Here is a 19654-nt window from a genome sequence, read left to right on the forward strand (position 1 = left end):
GCAACCGTTTGGACAAAGTTTCAATAAGTGTACAGTGTTATTTTAATCTGCCCTTCCTCTAAGGCTTTAAACAAAATTTCTAGAGCTGAGATGAAAAAAAGACCTAAACCGTGTGAATATAAAGATATAATATCATTTAGTTCTTACATTCCAAATTTATTGTTCCTAATATATTAAAATCAACAGATATTGAACAACATTATTTACCAGATGCTTTCTATTTATTTATTAGTTCTCAATGCTCACTTATCTTAATTTTTCTTATTTTGTTGTAGATTTCTCTACGACATCAAAACATTTTCTTTTCTTTTTATATAAACATTACTGCATTTTTAGAAATGAAAATAATAATTTTTTTTCATCACAACTCCTTAGATGTTTATAATCGCAATTTAAAGGAATTTTAAAAATTATTAGAGTAGGTTTTCTGTATATTACTGTCAATGATATTAGAATGGGATTTTTACACAATAAAAAAGTCAAAATATGTATATAAATAAGTGATATTTATACATGAATATGTAATGGAAACAGAAATTTTTAATATAAAAAAATTCAAAAAATGGTGAACATCAACTTAAAAATACTTGAAATTCAAGAAAATGAATTATGCATTAAACTATTCCAAGAAGATTATAACAATTAAAATAGTAAAAAATTACATTTAAGTGCATAAGTGATTTTAATTCACCGTTCACTTATTTCTCATGAATAAATTAACAAACAAGATGTACCATTATTTTTTTTCTATTTGAATAATACTTTTTTCTTTTTTGGTTTTTAATCAAACGGTTAATAATAAATTAAATAGGAGTAATTAGTTTGTATTGAAAAATTTAAATCATTTATTAAGTAGTAAGAGAAAGTTTTTTTTAATGAATAATAATTTGAGAGGTTTTATTAACTCTTTCATTATTGATTTTCTTTCCTCCTTTTTATTTTTCATTTTTTATGTTTAACTAATTTATTTATATTTTTCTAGTTCCAAGTTATTTGATATTTTTGGATATAATTAGTTTAAAAATATATAAATCTTTTTTATATAAACAAGTGTATGGATACAGGCGTTTGTTGATTCCTTTTTTCATGAAGCATTTGAACATGTCTTGGATTTGTGGCAAGAGGTAATGGTGTAGGTCCACCAATAAAAAGGACATAGGAGAACTGTTTCCTTTAGTTCCTAAGAATAAGTACGTATCGAAATTTCCGATACTCGGTGGTGTCCGTACATAAGAAATACATATACATACCTAAGAAATAGTGCCAATTTTTTTTTTGTAACGATACTTCCCTTCCTAAACTTGCAATGCCATTATCCATACTTCGCATATGATTCAATATTAACTTTATTCGGACCTATGATTTGTTTTTTAGACTTCAGTGTTGTAGGAAATAAGTTTTATTATTTATTTGTGGTTAATAATTGTTTGTTTATAAACTCAACAATTTATAAATATTGACGAATAAAGCATCACTATTAATGGCAACATTGCATCAGATCAAGGAACAACCATGTTGCTTCCTTGGTTCTAAGGTTTGTTTGCTGTAGGCATAAAACCCTCTCTGATCCACAACATTCGGCCGATATTCGTGGGATCAATACCTACCAACTGCTACTGACATGTATCGATTCTTTTTATCCTATACGTTTGTATTGATAATAATTGGATGGGTGAGATTAAGGATCGTCAGTTCACTAAAAGCAGGAGGGTGGTATACCACACTCTCCTTCAAAGAGAAAGTGGAGCGACAAGAGGTGAGGTGACTAAACCCTGGAAGCTCAGGTTTACGTGGAGTTAAATAGGAATATTCGCTAATGTAATCTAAACTAAAACAGAAAGCAGCCAGTGATTTGCTCCAACTCATTTTCCATGTCTCTGGAGTTCATCATAAGGCTCACCTTTTGACTTCACTTTTCCTAACAACTTTACCTCTCCATACTTCTACCTCCAAGATTAAAAGTTGAACCTGATCCAAGCAAAAAGGCGAGCCTTATTTATTAACCTTAACGTAACCTTCCTTTCGTGGGCATAGAATTCAGACTTAACTTTTGCTTTGTAGGGTTATGCCACTCTTTGGATCCAAACAATTCTTTTTGCTCAACTAGTTCGTTCGTGAACAACCCATTCCTAGTTTTATTCGTTAAGTTATTACTACTTTGATTTAATCAATTTCAATAGACCATCAGTCTATTTACTATTAATTGTCGTTTTTCTTTATATAAATCTTACTTTCTTTCATTATTATAGCAAAGTGGTGACAAGAGAGTTTAACATTTTAACAGAGTTTTTAGCGTGTTTAGCCCTTCCAAATTAATGTCTGAAAACAATGTTTATAGTGAAATGTTTCTTACTCTTACATCCGAAAAGTTTTACATCGAGCCAGTTCAAGATACTAAAAACTGCCTTATAATAGATAGGGTTACCGAAAATATAACAATATCAAATATTACAGGAAGCAATGGAGAAAAACAATCTATTGCAGAGAAAAAAATTATTTATGGTATTCTTGGTATCATGAGATTACTAGCTGGCCAGTATCTGGTTGTAGTGACTGGCAGAACCAAAATTGGTGTTATATGGAAAAGAGAAGTTTTTCAGATGGACTCCGCTGAGGTTATATGTTTTTCTCAAAGTATTAATCACCTGAATGATAAGCAGAAAAAGATAGAAAAGGAGTATATTTCTATGCTGGAATCCATTCTTGCTACGCCCCACTTTTACTTTTCTTATTCATATGACCTTTCTCACACTGTTCAGAGATTACATAGTATGCCACCCGACTTCTTTAATACTCCTATATACCGAAGAGCAGAGCAGAACTTTGTTTGGAATGAATATCTTTTATCTGACCTAGGTAAGAACTCAAGTGTCTCTAGATTCTGTCTTCCAATCATTCATGGTTATGTTTCGATTACATCAATCGTTATAAACGGCAAACCTTTCAGTCTCATCATAGTATCCAGGAGATCAAAGGAAAGAGCTGGAACTAGACTATTTACTAGAGGAATTGACTCGAATGGAAACGTAGCAAACTTTATTGAGACTGAACAGATCGTTGAAACTGAATCTGAACGAGTTAGTTTTGTCCAGACACGAGGTTCTATGCCATTTTTTTGGCAGCAATACCCTAATCTGAAACTGAAACCACGACCTACTATAATCCAAGAGGAAAATCATACTGCTGCCTTCAGTAAGCACTTTAAAAAACAACTGATGGACTATGGAAAACAAGTTATAGTGAATTTAGTTGACCAGTCTGGCTCTGAGGGCAAGCTGGAAGAGTTCTATAGGATGTTAGTGAATGAATCAAAGAATACTGATTTGAAATACGAATCATTTGACTTTCACAAAGAATGCTCTAAGCTGCGTTATGACAGATTGAAGATTCTCATAGATCGCTTGGCTTATGATTTAGAACAGATGTCTGTGGCGATGATTGCTGGAGATGGAAAAATTTTATCCCAGCAGCAAGGTGTATTCAGGACAAATTGTATTGGCTCACAGGACAGGACCAATGTAGTCCAATCTTTGTTGGCGAAGGCCAATCTTACGCATATTTTACAGAGACTAGCAATATTAGAGGAAGGACAAACAGTCGAGGATCAAGTTTATCTTGAAAACACATACAATGCACTATGGTGTGACCATGGAGATCTATTATCAATCCAATATGCCGGTACAGGGGCATTAAAAACAGATTATACTAGAACAGGGGAAAGAACCAGGGTCGGAATAATACGAGATGAGATAAACCTCCTTGTACGATATTACAAAAATAATTTCCAGGATGGTTTTCGTAAGGATGCACTGGATCTTTTGCTTGGCCATTATAGGGTCTCTTCAGAAGAAGGAGTACTCACCAAAAGTCCTCTAGATGTTAGAAGGGATTTCAAATATTTAGCTTTTCCACTCATCTTCCTTATAGCTATAGTCATGTTCTTTGCAAACCTGATTACAGCAAACGGATACACTACACGCACTCTCCTCTCCCTCATTTTCTGGTTCTCCATATCAGCAATAACTCTTATAGCCATCTTTTACAATGGTTCACATTATGTAGATTGGCCGAAACTGTGCCCTCTTAGGTCACCATCTAGTTAAGCAATTTGGAAAGTGAAGTAGGTATGTTTCTTGTTGAAAAAAAAAAGAAAAAAAAAAAGAAGTTCGCCGGTCTATTATATGTGACAGACATAGAGTTTTTTGGCCTCTTAGTTTTTGTATAAAGCCTCAAAACTTTAGCGACTAATTGTGTTATTTTCAGTGACTCAGAATAGATTAGTGAACGTATAAAAATAACTTTAATAAATTGTCTTTTGAATATTCTTTGAGTTAATCTTAAATACCACTGTTATCATCTCCCTGATTGTTAATCAATTAATTAATGTATGGTATTAGAATGTCAACTTTAATGTGGTGGGGGATTTTCAATAAATAAAATATCACTCACATTGGTATTTTGAGAAAGGGGATATTTATTTTTTAAATACTTTGTGAATTTAGGTTTATTCTAAATTACTAGTTTATTCATGGTAGATGGTTTATATACACCCGAACAAAACGTTGCAGACATGAACGCTATTTTTATTAGAAGGGATTCTAACTGAATCTAAACTTCTTTTTTTATAACGGGCTACAGTGGAGACGAAAGCTGCATTCATTGATCAAACCTAAAATTATTGTTTTTGGCAAAATTTTTATTTTTATTAAAATTCATTAAAATTATTTATGAACATTAAAACACCTCATAAGTTCAGAGATATTTAAAGGTATATATGCTATCAGTTGGGCAGGTACAAACTAGAAACCGAACAATAATTACTTATTTTCATGAAAACGCTTTGTACAGACAAGAAGTCCGGAGTGATATTTAATCCCGTTTGCCATTTGCCACAAATCCAAATTTGTACATTGCTTGGTAAACAAAGGAAGTAAAAAAACGTCGGTATCCATGTTTTTTTTACTTTTGTTGGCTATTACATTCGATTTACATTATTAAAATAAACACAATAAATATTGGCAAAATGAAAGAAAACACAGGCTATATATACATATATATTCTATATATAATATATATATACTATATATAATATATTATATACATATATATACTATATATAAATACAGGTTAGATATAAGAGATCGGTGGTAGGTAATAAAAATTCATATAAATGGTACTTCATACCCTATAAATTCAACCTTTTGTCAAAAACTTGTTTATTCAATTAGTAAAATATGTAAAATAAAATTGATAAAAATATCACGAAATGTTTCTAGGAAGCATAAATATGTATATGGGTGGTTATTACAAAAACGTAAATTATAGTGATGATCGAATATTCCATCTAAAGTATGTATCTCATCGACTATTTCTTGTTTTTATTAAACTCTTCACAACTGTGTATATGATATATATTGAATAAAATATTAATTTCTTTTAATCAAAATTATTTTTCGTGGTCTAAAAACACGAAATTATCATTAAAACCATCGATTTCATTGTAATGAAATCGATATTCGTTAAAACCTCATTCCTGTGAATTCCAGATATGTTCTTTGTATGAGAAAACCATTTAAAAATAACAGGTTAAAGGGAAAAGATTATTTAAGTTAAATAAAAAATTAGCAATTAACCGTGAAATATAAAAATATATCAATATAAATAAATCAGTGTTATTAGTGAAATATATCAATTAGGTACCCAATTGAAATATACCCAAAAAAGATCCTTTACAGAGAAAGAATAAACGAATAGTGAGGAAGCTCTAGGAGTAGGTAGGCGGTTTCGCAAAGTCTAATAAACAATACAAATTAGCGTAGAAAATATTATGTTTACGTTTCTTTCTTCTTTATTTGTTACATAACGAACAAATTGGGTTAAGCAGCGAGCTTACAGTGGGTGACAGGAATGCCGCAAGCGAATGCTACTTGCTGAAATTATTAAAATAAAATAAATTAGAACTAAATTAGCAAATATACAGTGCATTCCAGCATTTACTTTGCGCTATTTTTTCTTATTTTCCTACATACAAGGACAATTGCGGCACAATTTATTTACATTTTTTGCTCGTCAATGATTTTTAATAGACGCGAAATTTTTTTACCCCAAAAAAGGTGAAAAGTAATTTTGGGAGCCACTGGGGGTAGAATAGACAAGTTTGTGGATGACCCCTTCCAAACCGAAATTTTGGATAGGCTATTGTGATCGGGCGAGATCGGGTGTTTTCGACTGTTTCCGATTACAACCCCTAAATTCCAACGCTTCCTTGGGCAACGTTTCTCAGTCCCTCCGTAGTTGCTTGAGGTGAAGGTAAGAATTGTTTATGTTTATGGTATTGTAACTATTTTAAATTAGTATTTAGTTATTTTAGATCTGTGTATCTCGTCTATCTATACTTTTACAGAACATTAATGTATCTAACGACTAGTTTTTATTGTAAATAGTCGGTTAATTCGAAGACTATACGTTACACATCTGCCACGTGTTGTATTCTGCATCTTCGTATTTCATAGCACTATCCCCTTCAATCAATTTTTTCTATCTTTTTATTTTTCGATACTTATCGAGATTATTTTTTGCACCAAGATATTTATTAGTTAAAAATCTCCAGTATTAATAATTTTAGAATATGAGGATTAGGTGTGCGTCCAGTGATCTTATATAATCCACAGTCAGCTATCTACTCATCATTGCTAAATGAATGTTTAGAGGGCTGTACTTTCATAAATTACTCTGCATCCTTATTACTTATATTAATAGTACACCTTTGTGTGACTAAACTAATGTTTATATTTTATTTCTGTTCGTCAATGATGCCGCAAAGTTTTTTTAAGCATAACAAAGATGTCGCGAAAATGTTTTAGTCCAAAAAGAGTGCCGAAATAATTTTGTGAACCACCGGGACAGAGTAAAGTAAGGTTAGTAGATGAACCACCCAAAATGAAATTCATGATGGGCAATTGGGATCGGGAGAGATCGGGCGTTTTCGACTGTTTCCGATTACTACCCCTGAATTCCTCCTTTCTTTACTAGGATTCAAGGCCTCTTTGGGCCACGTTTCTCAGTTCCTCTGTTGTTGCTTGAGGAGAAGGTAAGAATCGTAAATATTTTCTATCTTTATGAAATTGGTATTGAGATATTTTAGTAGTGTGGTTCATCCGTTTATACTTTTACAGAAAATCAATATCACCAACATGTTTTTATTACAAATAGTTTGTTAATGCGAACACGTTACACGTTTCAGCCACGTGTTGTGTTCAGCATTTTCTTTGTATTTCAACTCGAGCACTACCTCCTTAAATCCCTCTTTTCCAGATTTTTACTTGTCTTTATGTAATTTTTTAATCTTTGATACTTCTCAAAATTGATGTTTTGCTCCAAAATAGTTTTTGTATTCGATAAAATCTAGTTATAGACTTAAATCAATAAAATTTTTGTAGCCAGGGTGGATTAAATAAATAATTGATTCATTCATAATGCATGGTGACAAATAAAATAAAAATGTATGTTAATTACAATATTTTACAATTCAACTGAAGTGAAAGCTTTATATCAAAACTATTCTATTTAAAAAACAAACTTCCTAATTATTATTAATAATTCTTTATTATTTTTTAAATTATAATATTGAGGATATGTTTGATAAAGGTAGTAAAACAGGTCAGGATTAAAGTTTTTTGATCCATATGCTACATGTGCTTTTAGTAGAGAACTATATAACCTCCTAGTTACAGTCTTAAATCAATAACAATATTATTGCCACAGTGAATTGAATAAATAAATAATTGAGGCGTTCATTCATAAAGCATTGCAACTAGTAAAATTATATATTTTACTTTGTTAAAATGTTAATAACAATATTTTATATTTCAACTGGAGTCACAGCTTAACATTAAAAATTCTTCCTAATTATCAAACTTCCTAAAGAATCTTTAACACTTGAGATGTCTGGTCATAAAACATGGTAACTGACTAAATGAAAAGTTTTACAATGTTAATGATGTTTAACGTTTAAATGGGGTCACTCACCATAGCTTAGTATTAACATCTTTTCTTTAAAAAACAAACTTCCTTAAGATTCTATTAATATTTAAGGCATTTTATTGCAAAACATGGTAACTGACAATATAAACAATTTTCCAATGTTAAAAGGTTCGTTAATTATAATTTTTTACATTTGAATAGGATTCAATTTATGAAATCAGCTTTAATAAAGTCAGTTATGTCTAAAACTTTGATTCTTAAAAAAACATATGACTGAACACCTCAATTTATAAAACCACCCTTTGAAAAGCTGGTGATGCTATAAACAATTCACAAAGAATGTTAGATATCATGCTTTAGGATCAAGTGCCTCAATTGTACGTATCGTTTATATTTTTACACCCTCTCTCTCCCATTCCATGATTTTGCATCAATAAAGCAAATACAAAATCAGATATAAATACACGATAATTTCAATTACAATCTTAACTACATATTTATGGCACAATTTGTTCAGTGGTTTCATAAAAATTCCCCCTGTTATTACATTTGTTAAAGTATATTGAACTTTAATGTTTTTAGCTTCAATTTAATGCTTGAAATAAATTATATTTGACTTCAGTGTTCTTAATCTTTTCACTTTCGGTTAACACATAGAAAGCATTGTACTTTTGTTATACTTTATAAGTAGCAGTAGTACCGTGTTTAACATCGACTTCTACTAATAATTTTCTGATTCTTGAATAATATCTTAACTAAGATAATGTAATTCTGCTTGAGTAGTACTTGATGTTGCACTTATCTTTTTCTTAGATCTTCAAATATTATTATTTCTATACACTTGAAATATTTTCAGAAGTTGACTTACTGTGATATTCTTGTAAAATTTGCAATAGCATATCCAATGAATATAGTAGAATTATGATTTAAATATTTTAGTTAGTCAATAAAAAATATTTTCTTGACCTTTGGAATCAGTACTCAGTAGGGAAATACAGTTTCTATACTAGTGGTTCCCAACCCAAAGAAACATGTGGACCACTAAGCCAGATATTAAAACCCTCTCTCAGTTTGGGTTTAAGGAGAGTCTCCCATTGAAAATATTAAAATATTCTAGCAATAAAGTTTCATAAAAATATGTGTTGCCAGAACCCGACCATGGTCTACACTAAGACTCACAGTCTCACCTTTAGGCCACAGACCTCTATTCTCGACCAATAGTTTTGTGAGCAAGTGGTTTGTCAGGATCATCTGTTAACTGTTTAGTTTATGCTCCAATGAAAGCTATCATCTTTACTGAGACTGTATATGTCCCAGGAGGGTTCTCCCAACCCAACAAGGTTGATATTACAGAATAAAAAATTTTCTGAGACAGTGGTGCTCTAACCCAGACAAGAATAATAAGAAGATGGTAATTATAGTACTTTCAATATTTCTTAAAAGTCTCTGTAAGCAGTGACATTTCTCTGGTGGATTAGGTAGATATCTTGGTTAATATGACACTGTGTCACAAAATTTGGTCTTGATCCTATAACCTCATGCATTTTAAGGTCTGATTTTCTTTTCTAAAGATATTTCAAACTTACAAGCATCAAGAATTAACATACCTTATTTTGGTTAATGTCTTTGATTAAAAAATTAAGTGTTTATAACTTGACTTCCAAACATGTTAATATGTAGGGGAAAAATGGAACTAAGGTTTAACTGTCTTTATGGTGTTTTATTTAATTATTCTCTACTTATATTAATTTATCTAATTATTTTTCTATTTATTAATCATTTTTATAGAAATATGGCGGATGTAGCTCCAGCCGGTGGCCGAGGAGGCTTCAGAGGTGGTTTTGGTGGTCGTGGAGGTGGACGTGGTGGACCACGTGGACGAGGGCGTGGGCGTGGCAGAGGTAGAGGACGTGGCAAGGAAGGAGAGAAGGAATGGGTTCCAGTAACAAAGCTTGGTCGTCTGGTCAGGGATGGAAAGATTAGAACCCTGGAAGATATATATTTATTCTCTCTACCCATTAAGGTTTGAATAAACTGTTTATTTAAAGAATAATTCCGTAATTTGTTTTTATCTTGATTTGTGTTGAATTAATTGTTAATTGTTTTAGGAGTTTGAAATAATAGACTTTTTCATTGGACCTGTTTTAAAAGATGAAGTTCTTAAGATCATGCCAGTTCAAAAACAGACTAGAGCTGGACAGAGAACAAGGTTTAAGGCTTTTGTAGGTTAGTATCTTTTGAATGATAGTTTAGTTTGTTTTTATTTAATATATTATTGATTATTAATGATGTAACAGCTATTGGTGACAACAATGGACATATTGGCTTGGGTGTGAAATGTTCCAAGGAAGTAGCTACTGCTATCCGTGGTGCTATCATCCTTGCTAAGCTCTCTGTGGTTCCAGTCAGGCGTGGCTACTGGGGTAACAAGATCGGAAAGCCTCATACCGTTCCTTGCAAGGTAAATGTTCTTATAATTTTTATCTGTATGAACCTTACAGGTCCAACATTTTTATGGCTTTAATGATGAAAAACTCAACCCACTTTTTATTTTTGTATGAGAATTTTAAGTGATTAAAATATATGCACTACTATCTGAAAAGCCTTCGTAAATGATAAGGACTATATTGTTAATTAGTTATATTTGGATTGTTAGTAATTTTAGTATTGTTTGTCCAGGTTACAGGGAAGTGCGGTAGTGTACAAGTGCGTCTTATCCCAGCACCCAGAGGTACTGGTATTGTCGGTGCTCCTGTACCTAAGAAGCTTTTACAGATGGCAGGTATTGAAGATTGTTATACTTCTGCTAGGGGATCAACTGGTACTCTTGGAAACTTTGGTAGGTCTTGTTCAATGCTTTATTTTATTATATGTGCTTGACATTATAAACAAACAAGACCAGTATATTTGGGGAACATTACATGACAAATTAAGTTTTTGTCTCTTTAAGTGAATAGGTTGTATGACATTGAATTGCTAGGGAATGATACAATCAAGATATTTTTAGTCACTTGTTTTTATTCAGGGGATCTAAAAATAAGAAAAGAAATAGATGATTCATTATCTCTTTATTTTCCAAATGGAACACTCTGAGCGATGATGATAATATATTAAAACTTTTGCGGTTTCCACCAGAGGAATTAATTTCCTAAGATGGTTTAAAAGCGTCTGAGCTCAGTTCTATTTAAGTGCCAATGATCATGTATTGTTTATTGGCTCGTTATAGTAGCCACGTTGTCTTACATTGTTATAGTTTTCTCTAATGCATTCACTGACTACACCCTGTTTGTCTTTATTTATAGTGCAGGGACCGGGACCCATTAGTTTGTTCATCACTTTTTCTCTTGTACCGTGATAGTTATTTGTATTTAATGATTGTATAAACCACAACTTTTTCTATTCTTTTTTTAATTACTATCAGTACTTTCTGCCAATAACTAACAATGGTTTTGTTTCAGCATTAAAAAAAAAAAAATCGTAATCATAAAATTTGGGAGTGTATACAATTAATTTTTTTTACATTAGTATTTGGTTCTCTATTTGTCTATTGTGAAATTTGTGTTGTTTGGGTATAATTGATTGAACTGTTATTCTATATAGATTTTATCAAATTTAGTCCTCTACTTTTGCTTATGCATGTGCAACTGTATTTTCCTCATATCACATCTATATTCCCAACAGCTCGCTTGATCTAGACCAAATTAGTCTTGTAAAAGTTTTAGCAATTTACATCCTCTTATGCATAAGCATGTCCAAACATATTTTTTTTGAAACCCCTATATTCTGAAAAAGGTTTATTTGATTTCGCCCAAAGTGAGAGAATATTTGTAAGAAAATTAGTGTAGTGATGGTCTAATATAGATTTCATCAACCACTTTTGCTAACCCTTACAAAAACTTTTCCTGGCTACACCTATGTTGTAATAAATGTTCATCTTATGGTTTTATCCTCAATGACAAATCATTTACCTTGAAGTATAGATCATTACCTACTTAATACAAATATACAAACCACAAAAATATAATATCAAAATTAAGAAACTTTTGAAGATGAAAATAGGGGTATCAAAAAGAAATGAAATGAAATAAATAAAATATAAATGCTGAGTAAGCTATACTGACCTAGGTATATCCCAGGCATTTTTTTTTTTCTTGTTTTTAAGGTTCTTCAACAAATATAAATTAAAATATTATAAGAAATAAAAATATATTTTGTTTTTATTTTACTTCAAATTCTTACAACTATGGTTTATACTTATGGTTAGAAATAGGTGATTTATTTACTTTGTTTACTTGTCATCTTGAGCTGTGATGATAATTTGATATAAACTTTTGCGGTTTCCACCAGAGGAAATGATTTCCTAAGATGGTTTAAAAGTGTCTGAGCTCAATTATACTCACCAACTTTTCTCTTGGGTGTAAGCCTTTTGATTTTTAACTAAATTGTACTGCTTCCATTAATATCTTTTGAATGAAGTATATTTATTATTTGATCTTGATATTCATGTTAATTATGTTGCCTTTCGGAAAACAAAATTGAGCAACGATTATATTCATGTTTAAACTTCTGTTGTTTCTATGTGAGGAGTTGATTTTGTAGGATGGTTTAAAATTGTCTGTGTTCAGTCATGTTCTAGTATCTATTTCTTATTAACCTCCTTCAGATGTTTCGTATGGATTCAAATAATGCTTTATTGATCAAGGTATTAAAAAAAAATATCTCCTTGTCCCCCCCCACCCCATTGGCCGACCATATACTATTTCATTGATATTTAGATAGTTATCAAAGCTTGAAAGAGCAAAGTGATTTGTATATTAACACGAACTACACTTTGAAGGAGATCTTTCATTTGATTATACTGTATTGTATTATGTAATTTGTTCTATGTATGATAATTGGAAGTTGTATGAGCCATTGGACATGTTTAATCCATACTTTAAATAATTTTTTTTTCTTACAATTACAATTCATAGAAGAAAATTTTTCAATTGAAAAAAAGAAGATTTCAAAAATATCAATATTTAAGTTTTAATTTTTGAATACTCAATTTGTAGAAAGTGAAAAATATTTGTTTACTAAGATTTAGTCTTCTTAAAGCTATAGAGGCTATTATTTGTATGTCATTATTAATTATGTTTTGTTAACATTTAACACTGATGCTTATTTTTTCAATTAAATAATTTTTTTATATTATTTAACAAAGTTTACTGAGCTGTGATGATAGTTATATTTAAACTTTTGCGGTTTCCACCAGAGGAATTATTTCCTAGGATGGTTTAAAAGCGTCTGAGCTCAGTTTTATTGGATTATTTCATGAAGAAAATTGTTAATTTTTTTTTCTGTTGCTTCATTAAGTCCACATCCCGATTTTTGATATACCATGTGAAAAAGTAATTTTCTTGGTATGCCTATATTTCAACGACTCCTTAGTAAGATTGCATTCTTAAACCAAAATTCGTTAACCTTGAAATAGGAATCAACAGAAGTCTATGGAAAGGGGCCAATTTCCAGGAAATAAAGTTATTAGAAAATAAAATAATATAGTCCATGAAATTAACTTACTTCTTTTTTTTAATTTGAACTAGCTAGGAAGTTATAGTGTTCTTGGTAGTCATTATGTTAGCTATATGTACCTGACAGGTTTTTTTTTTTTTTTTTTTCAAATTATATTAATTGTGGACTTATGAGTTGTGATGATAGTTATGTTTAGACTTTTGGGGTTTCCACGAGAGGTATTGATTTCATAGGATGGTTTAAAAGAGTGAACTCAATTGTCATAGCTGTCAAAAGAACCTGTTGTAATATTTTAATAAGTGATAAGTACTTTTTGATTTTATTAAAAAAAAAAACTTACAACCACTGAGAATGAGCATCCATCTATTTATGTGGTCAGAAATAAGTGGTTTATACATATGTTGGATTTCGAGCAATGATGATGATGTTATTTAAACTTTTGCGGTTTCCACCAGAGGAAACAATTTCCTAGGATGGTTTAAAAGCGTCTGAGCTCATCAATTATATTAATCAACTGTTCTCTTAGGTACAGATTTTTATGTTTTTGACTTGAGTGTACTGGATCCAATAAGGTTCCTCAGACCAAATCCAGCAGGAAGAAAAGTTGGGTATAATCCAAAAAATTGCAACTAAAATTCAGTAAAACTGATAAATTAGATTGGACAGAACAGGCAACAGGCTAATGGCCCTGTTCTAAGACAACATTTGTAAATTAAATGTATTTGTTATTTAATCTTCATATTTATCTTTATTTTATTCCCATTTGTACTCTCTTTGATTTTGAATCCATTTATTTTACTGTTATCTTTAAAAACTTTTATAAGAAGCAGAAAAAACTTGCTGGTTAGACTTCACAGTTCTAGAAATACTTAAGACTTCATTTCTTACTGACTACTGAGTGATGATGATACTTTTATTTAAACTTTTGGGGTTTCCACGAGAGGTATTGATTTCCTAGGATGGTTTAAAAGATTGAACTCAATTGTCATAGCTGTCAAAAGAACCTGTTGTAATATTTTAATAAGTGATAAGTACTTTTTTATTTTGTTAAAAAAAACTTACAACCACTGAGAATGAACATCTATTTTTGTGGTCAGAAATAAGTGGTTTATACATTTGTTGGATTTTGAGCAATGATGATGATGTTATTTAAACTTTTGCGGTTTCCACCAGAGGAAACGATTTCCTATGATGGTTTAAAAGCGTCTGAGCTCATATAATTGATTAGCCCTTAAATAGCCCTAGAAATACTTAAGGCTTAATTTCTTACTGACTACTGAGTGATGATGATACTTTTATTTAAACTTTTGCGGTTTCCACCAGAGGAATTGATTTCCTAGGATGGTTTAAAAGAGTCTGAGCTCAGTTGTCATAAACTGATTTTAGATTATTTATATAGTGCTACCAATAGGAGGATTCTCTATATGCCTATATCAATCCATTTTTATATTACATCAAATTTACTTATTGTGTTTTCATGTAAATACAGTTGTAAATTGCAATAAATAAATAGAAAAAAAATTATTTATAGGTAATTAAAATAATACCTCTATAATTTTTTTTTTTATTCGATTTATCTGAAAAATACTTTTAATTACTTAAGTTGATTGTTGTGTTAATATTTGTATAATTATTATTTTTATGCTATATTTAAATCAAGTAAGCAGTGTAAAAACTTTAAAAAGATAACTTAATCTGTCTATATATAACTAATTCCTTCTCTGTGATGTTCTTAATTTTAATAATCCAATGTTAATTGTTTTTTATTTTTGTTTCTAGCTAAAGCTACATATGCAGCCATTGCGAAAACTTATGCGTACTTGACACCTGATTTTTGGCGTGAAGTACCTTTAACAAAAGCACCCTATGCTGAGTTTGCAGATCACCTTGCAAAGAATCATGTTCAGAACAGGGCTCCTGCTCCAGCTGAATGAAGTGTTGTTGCCTTCATAATGTGATCTTATATAAAACTGATAAACCTATTAAAGTTTTATTGGTTTAAATTGTTTTTTATTCCTCTTTTAACCCTATATTTAAAATATTCTGTGCTAATTCTTAAAATAGAAATATACTTAAATGTTTTTCAGTTGGTGTAAAATGATTTTTAAGTTATAGTTAATTTTAATTGGGCAAGTGATTGGTTATTTGAGTTGTATACTAGTTGTTTTGAATCTCCATAGTGAAAGTGAAACATGGAATCACCCATGTTGTGTTCTTACGAAAAATGCAATGATTGGCTATTAATTACCTTACCTGACTGGTACAACTAACTCAACAAAAGCTAGAACAAAGTGGAAACTTTTTCAAATTGATATATTTGTGGCCAGTCAGCAGAAAATAAATTTTTAAAATTTATTCTTTTTCATAGGATTCAATTTGTCTACCTTTTGTGTAGTGTCAAAAAAAGAACATGTTGAATTAAATTTTCTTTTTTGTAAGTATCAATGACTGACGATTATGTAAGCTAATAATGATTTTTAAGTTAATAATAATAATTAAAGATAGCTTCTTCATCATGTAGAGTTTTGACACAGAATAGGTACTTGGATGTTAATTAATGTGTTAATAATGTTAAGCTCTGTTTAAGTTATGATAATGAAACTAAGATTTTTATCATAGCACTATCAATAAGTTGTTAGTCCTTGATAATGTTCACATAACTTAAGTCAGTCATATATGTTATTTTTTATTTTATTTATTTAATACCAGATCGGCCTGATGGGCTTGCATGGTTAATGTAAGAGGTACATAGTCATATATCTAATTGGACAAAAAGTCTAAAATTTTATGAAATTTCATCAATCCGAAACTAGAGCCATATTTCAGAACAGAAAGTGTATTCACTTATTAATGCTTAGACAAGGGATAGCCAACCCGCAGCCCTCTTCGAACATTTTTCTAGTCCATGAGATTCATCACACTTTTAAAAAACATTTATTTTATGATGGCCCAAGTATGCAAAAACCACAGTACTAAAAAAACTACTTTATTTGTGCATCCATATGTTCCAAAATTACCTGTTGAAATTATAAGGACAAATTAACTTTGATTTAAAAATTATATTCTTCTGAATAAATTACAGTTATGTCCTGTTTCATTTATGTGTTTAAAGTTATGAGTTTCTTAAATAATTTAATTATATCCTGTGAACTCATGATACAAGTGCTTCTTGGTACTTCTAGTATGACAGGTTGCATTATTAAGTGAAAAAGCTATTTCATTTTTTACAATATGCCATTATCTTTACATGTAAGAATAATAATAAACAATAATAACTCTTTGTTTCAATTTCTCAGTAAAAAAAAAAAAAAATGTCTATAGTAGGCCTAAAGCTACTAATATGGGGATATATATAAGGGGCCTGCCCAATTATGAAGCATTTCCAAAGTGGATCACAAGATCATTTGGGTTGGCTTAGACATTTTTTTTTAAATGAACTTTTTATATGAGAATTAAATTTAAACTATTATAATAGGGCCGTATATAGCCCAGTTGGTTAGGCAGAGATCAATCGTTCTGAGATCTGTGGGCGGCGCCGGTTCGAATTCAGCCTGAGGGTGTTGACTTTTTTCATTAAGTGGTGGTCCCACAAAACGTAACACTTGACCCCCATATAGTTAAAATAGGTTGGCCACCTGTAGGTAACCAGGCAAACATCACCTTCGCTGTGGGTTGACTTTTTAAAAAAAAAAAAAATTATTCTTTTTCTATTGAATGGGTTTGAAAAAAAAAGTTGAATTTTACATTTAGGTTTGCTAATAAAAGATCATAGTAATATGTAAATATTGCCATGGAAAATAAGAAGTTAAAAAACAAACTACAGTGCATTGTCAATATTTTCATGTAGAACTGCACTATTTTTTTTTTTCACTGAAACTTTTTTTTAACATTGTTATCATTGAAACAATCTGTTCCATTAATCTATGATAACATATCCCATTAATTTAGATTATGTTTGGATTAAGTGAGTGTTACAATATTTCAAAAAGAAGTATAAATGTACGTATCTGAAGTCTTCAAGATATAAATCTTCTAAATTCTACTTTCAGTTGGAATTAATTTCTGCTTTTGATACTGCAAGTTATGCCGTAATAATTCCCTATATATATTTAATATATAGGGAAGTGAAAGTAATAACTGACTGTTGTCATAACAACCATGGAAATATGATACAAAATTTCTAAGAAATCTATTAATGCCACTTTTCTCATATCTACATTACCTAAATAAGAAAAATCTGAAGTGGCATGTGCATCCTACTTTCAGTAGAAATTAATTTCTGCTTTAGGTACTGCAAGTTATGTCATAATATTTCCCCATAGATATTTAATATATAGGGAAGTAAAAGTAATGACTGACTGTTGTCATAACAACCATGAAAAACAATTTTCTGTGAACTCTGTTTATTAATGCCACTTTTCTTATTCTGCATTACCTTTTATGACTTGAAATATTAGAAATTATTATTTCTAAAAGCTCGGGCTTTCTGATAATTATATATATATTGATTTATTAGTAATCATACTTTCTTTCTCAGCATGGTATTTATACTTCCTATCTGTAATTATTGAATCCTGCTCTAGTTTATATTTATCTATTTGTTATCTCTACGAATAATGATAGATGCTTTTACATTTCATATAAACAAAATTAAGTTCTACAGCGGAAGCAATTTGAAAATTGCCTTTAGGTCCTATTACTATTTCAATTTAGAGAAGACAGCAAATATTAAAAACCATATAGGTTTGCATTGATGTTACGAGTTTAAACAAAATCATTTAAGCCCTTTTGGGCAAATAGTGAAGTGTAAAATGGATGAAATAAAGTGGGTACTTCTGGTGAGTCCATTTTATCGAATAAGTTGCTTTAACATCCTAAGAATGTACAATGATACCGCATAGTTGACTAATACCAGTGGGTCAAAAGTTATATTGATATAACTAAAATAAGAAAATTAACTACTAAAATATATTTGCTATTATGTTTAATTCTGAAGTGAACCTAAGGTTCAGGAACATTAGAAAAAATTTTTTTTCTCTGATACCTCTAAAATTGAAAATAAATGGGTCACTAAAAAAGCATTAATTGATGATTATAATTCCACGGAAACATTACCTTTTTTCTTCTGTAGGAATTAGAGGGTGAAAAATGAATGCTTATTTGTTGGTTGAGATGTTTGTTCTGTTGGAACTCTAATTTAATAAGAGAAGGTGAGAGGCTACAGGGTGGTAAGAAAAAATTAATGCAATCAAGTCCTCAGATAAATACTGGTGATTTCTTATCTCTGTGTTTGATTGGAGAGAGAGCAACTAATAAGTTTCACACCTGTAAGTTAAGATTTATTTTCTAAAATATGGATTCAGATCATAGAGATTTTTATTGAAATGTTAAAACTCATTTCAGAATTTAAACTGAGATTGATGAGATTTAAACTTGGGATATGCTTCTAATGTGATAGGGAAAATAAAATACCCAAGTAGCCTACATTATGAAACATTTAATTTATGATAAATATTCTAATATGGATAAAAAAAACAACAACTATGTAACTACTAGAAAAGTAAAAATATAAAAGCTAATATGCATTGTATATTTTACAAGATGGGGAATGGTGAGAAACGTTTGTAAGACAGCCTTTAAGAAGAAAGTCATATATTAGGATCGATTACACTTCCAATTCTAGAAGTAAGTCATTAATGTACCGATACTTATTCCTTATCATTTTCGCTCAAGATCCACCTTCCCTTGGTGTCAGATGATGAATGAAATTCCCTTATGATATCATAGACGGAAGCCTTTTCCTTTCTAGTCCTCGGTTCTTGCCCGAGGCCGGATGCAGTTTGGAAAGAGCGATCGACTCATCGAATTCCCAGATCCAAGTTGTGTCAGTCCCCTGATTCATGGTTACCGCTACTTGGAAACCGACTCCCACTTCTTAAGAACAAGTTGCTGCAGGCGGATCTGTGCCTCTCGGACAAGATCTTGCAGTTTATTGCCGCCTGACCTCTTTAGGTGAACTGATTGTGTCGATGTTTTTGTTTTTTTTAGTTTCAAAATCCTCTTTATTGATAAAAATATAAATACAATACGGATTAAATGATAAGAGAGAGAGAGAGAAATACTTTATTCATCTATGCTGCCTAAATACATTAGGTTG

At 30.6% G+C, this 19654-nt stretch overlaps 2 protein-coding genes across 2 annotated transcripts; both read left to right on the top strand.

Annotated features, from left to right (window-relative positions):
• The first annotated feature begins 2120 nt into the window (after positions 1-2120).
• On the top strand, positions 2121-4322 carry LOC106677397 (phosphatidylinositol-3-phosphatase SAC1). Its single transcript, XM_014415314.2, has one exon. The coding sequence runs from the start codon at positions 2316-2318 to the stop codon at positions 4101-4103; it is 1788 nt and encodes a 595-aa protein (XP_014270800.1). The 5' UTR covers positions 2121-2315; the 3' UTR covers positions 4104-4322.
• Positions 4323-6970: 2648 nt separating this feature from the next.
• Positions 6971-15500, top strand: LOC106677398 (small ribosomal subunit protein uS5). The gene is made up of 6 exons (XM_014415315.3): positions 6971-7090; positions 9772-10006; positions 10092-10209; positions 10281-10444; positions 10663-10822; positions 15277-15500. Exons 2-6 carry the CDS (start codon positions 9776-9778, stop codon positions 15429-15431), a joined length of 828 nt encoding a protein of 275 aa, XP_014270801.1. The 5' UTR covers positions 6971-7090; positions 9772-9775; the 3' UTR covers positions 15432-15500.
• The last annotated feature ends 4154 nt before the right edge of the window (positions 15501-19654 follow it).

This window comes from Halyomorpha halys, unplaced genomic scaffold, assembly GCF_000696795.3.
Source record: "Halyomorpha halys isolate HHAL.00 unplaced genomic scaffold, Hhal_1.1 Scaffold98.1, whole genome shotgun sequence".
In the NCBI taxonomy this organism is placed as follows: domain Eukaryota; kingdom Metazoa; phylum Arthropoda; class Insecta; order Hemiptera; family Pentatomidae; genus Halyomorpha; species Halyomorpha halys.

What these genes read in the sequence shown, in the direction of transcription:
- LOC106677397 (XM_014415314.2), top strand. Translation starts at nt 2,316, where the DNA reads ATGTCTGAAAACAATGTTTATAGTGAAATGTTTCTTACTCTTACATCC.
- LOC106677398 (XM_014415315.3), top strand. Translation starts at nt 9,776, where the DNA reads ATGGCGGATGTAGCTCCAGCCGGTGGCCGAGGAGGCTTCAGAGGTGGT. An exon ending in TATTCTCTCTACCCATTAAG is followed by an intron (nt 10,007 to 10,091) that starts GTTTGAATAAAC and finishes TAATTGTTTTAG; the next exon opens with GAGTTTGAAATAATAGACTT. An exon ending in CTCATACCGTTCCTTGCAAG is followed by an intron (nt 10,445 to 10,662) that starts GTAAATGTTCTT and finishes TTGTTTGTCCAG; the next exon opens with GTTACAGGGAAGTGCGGTAG.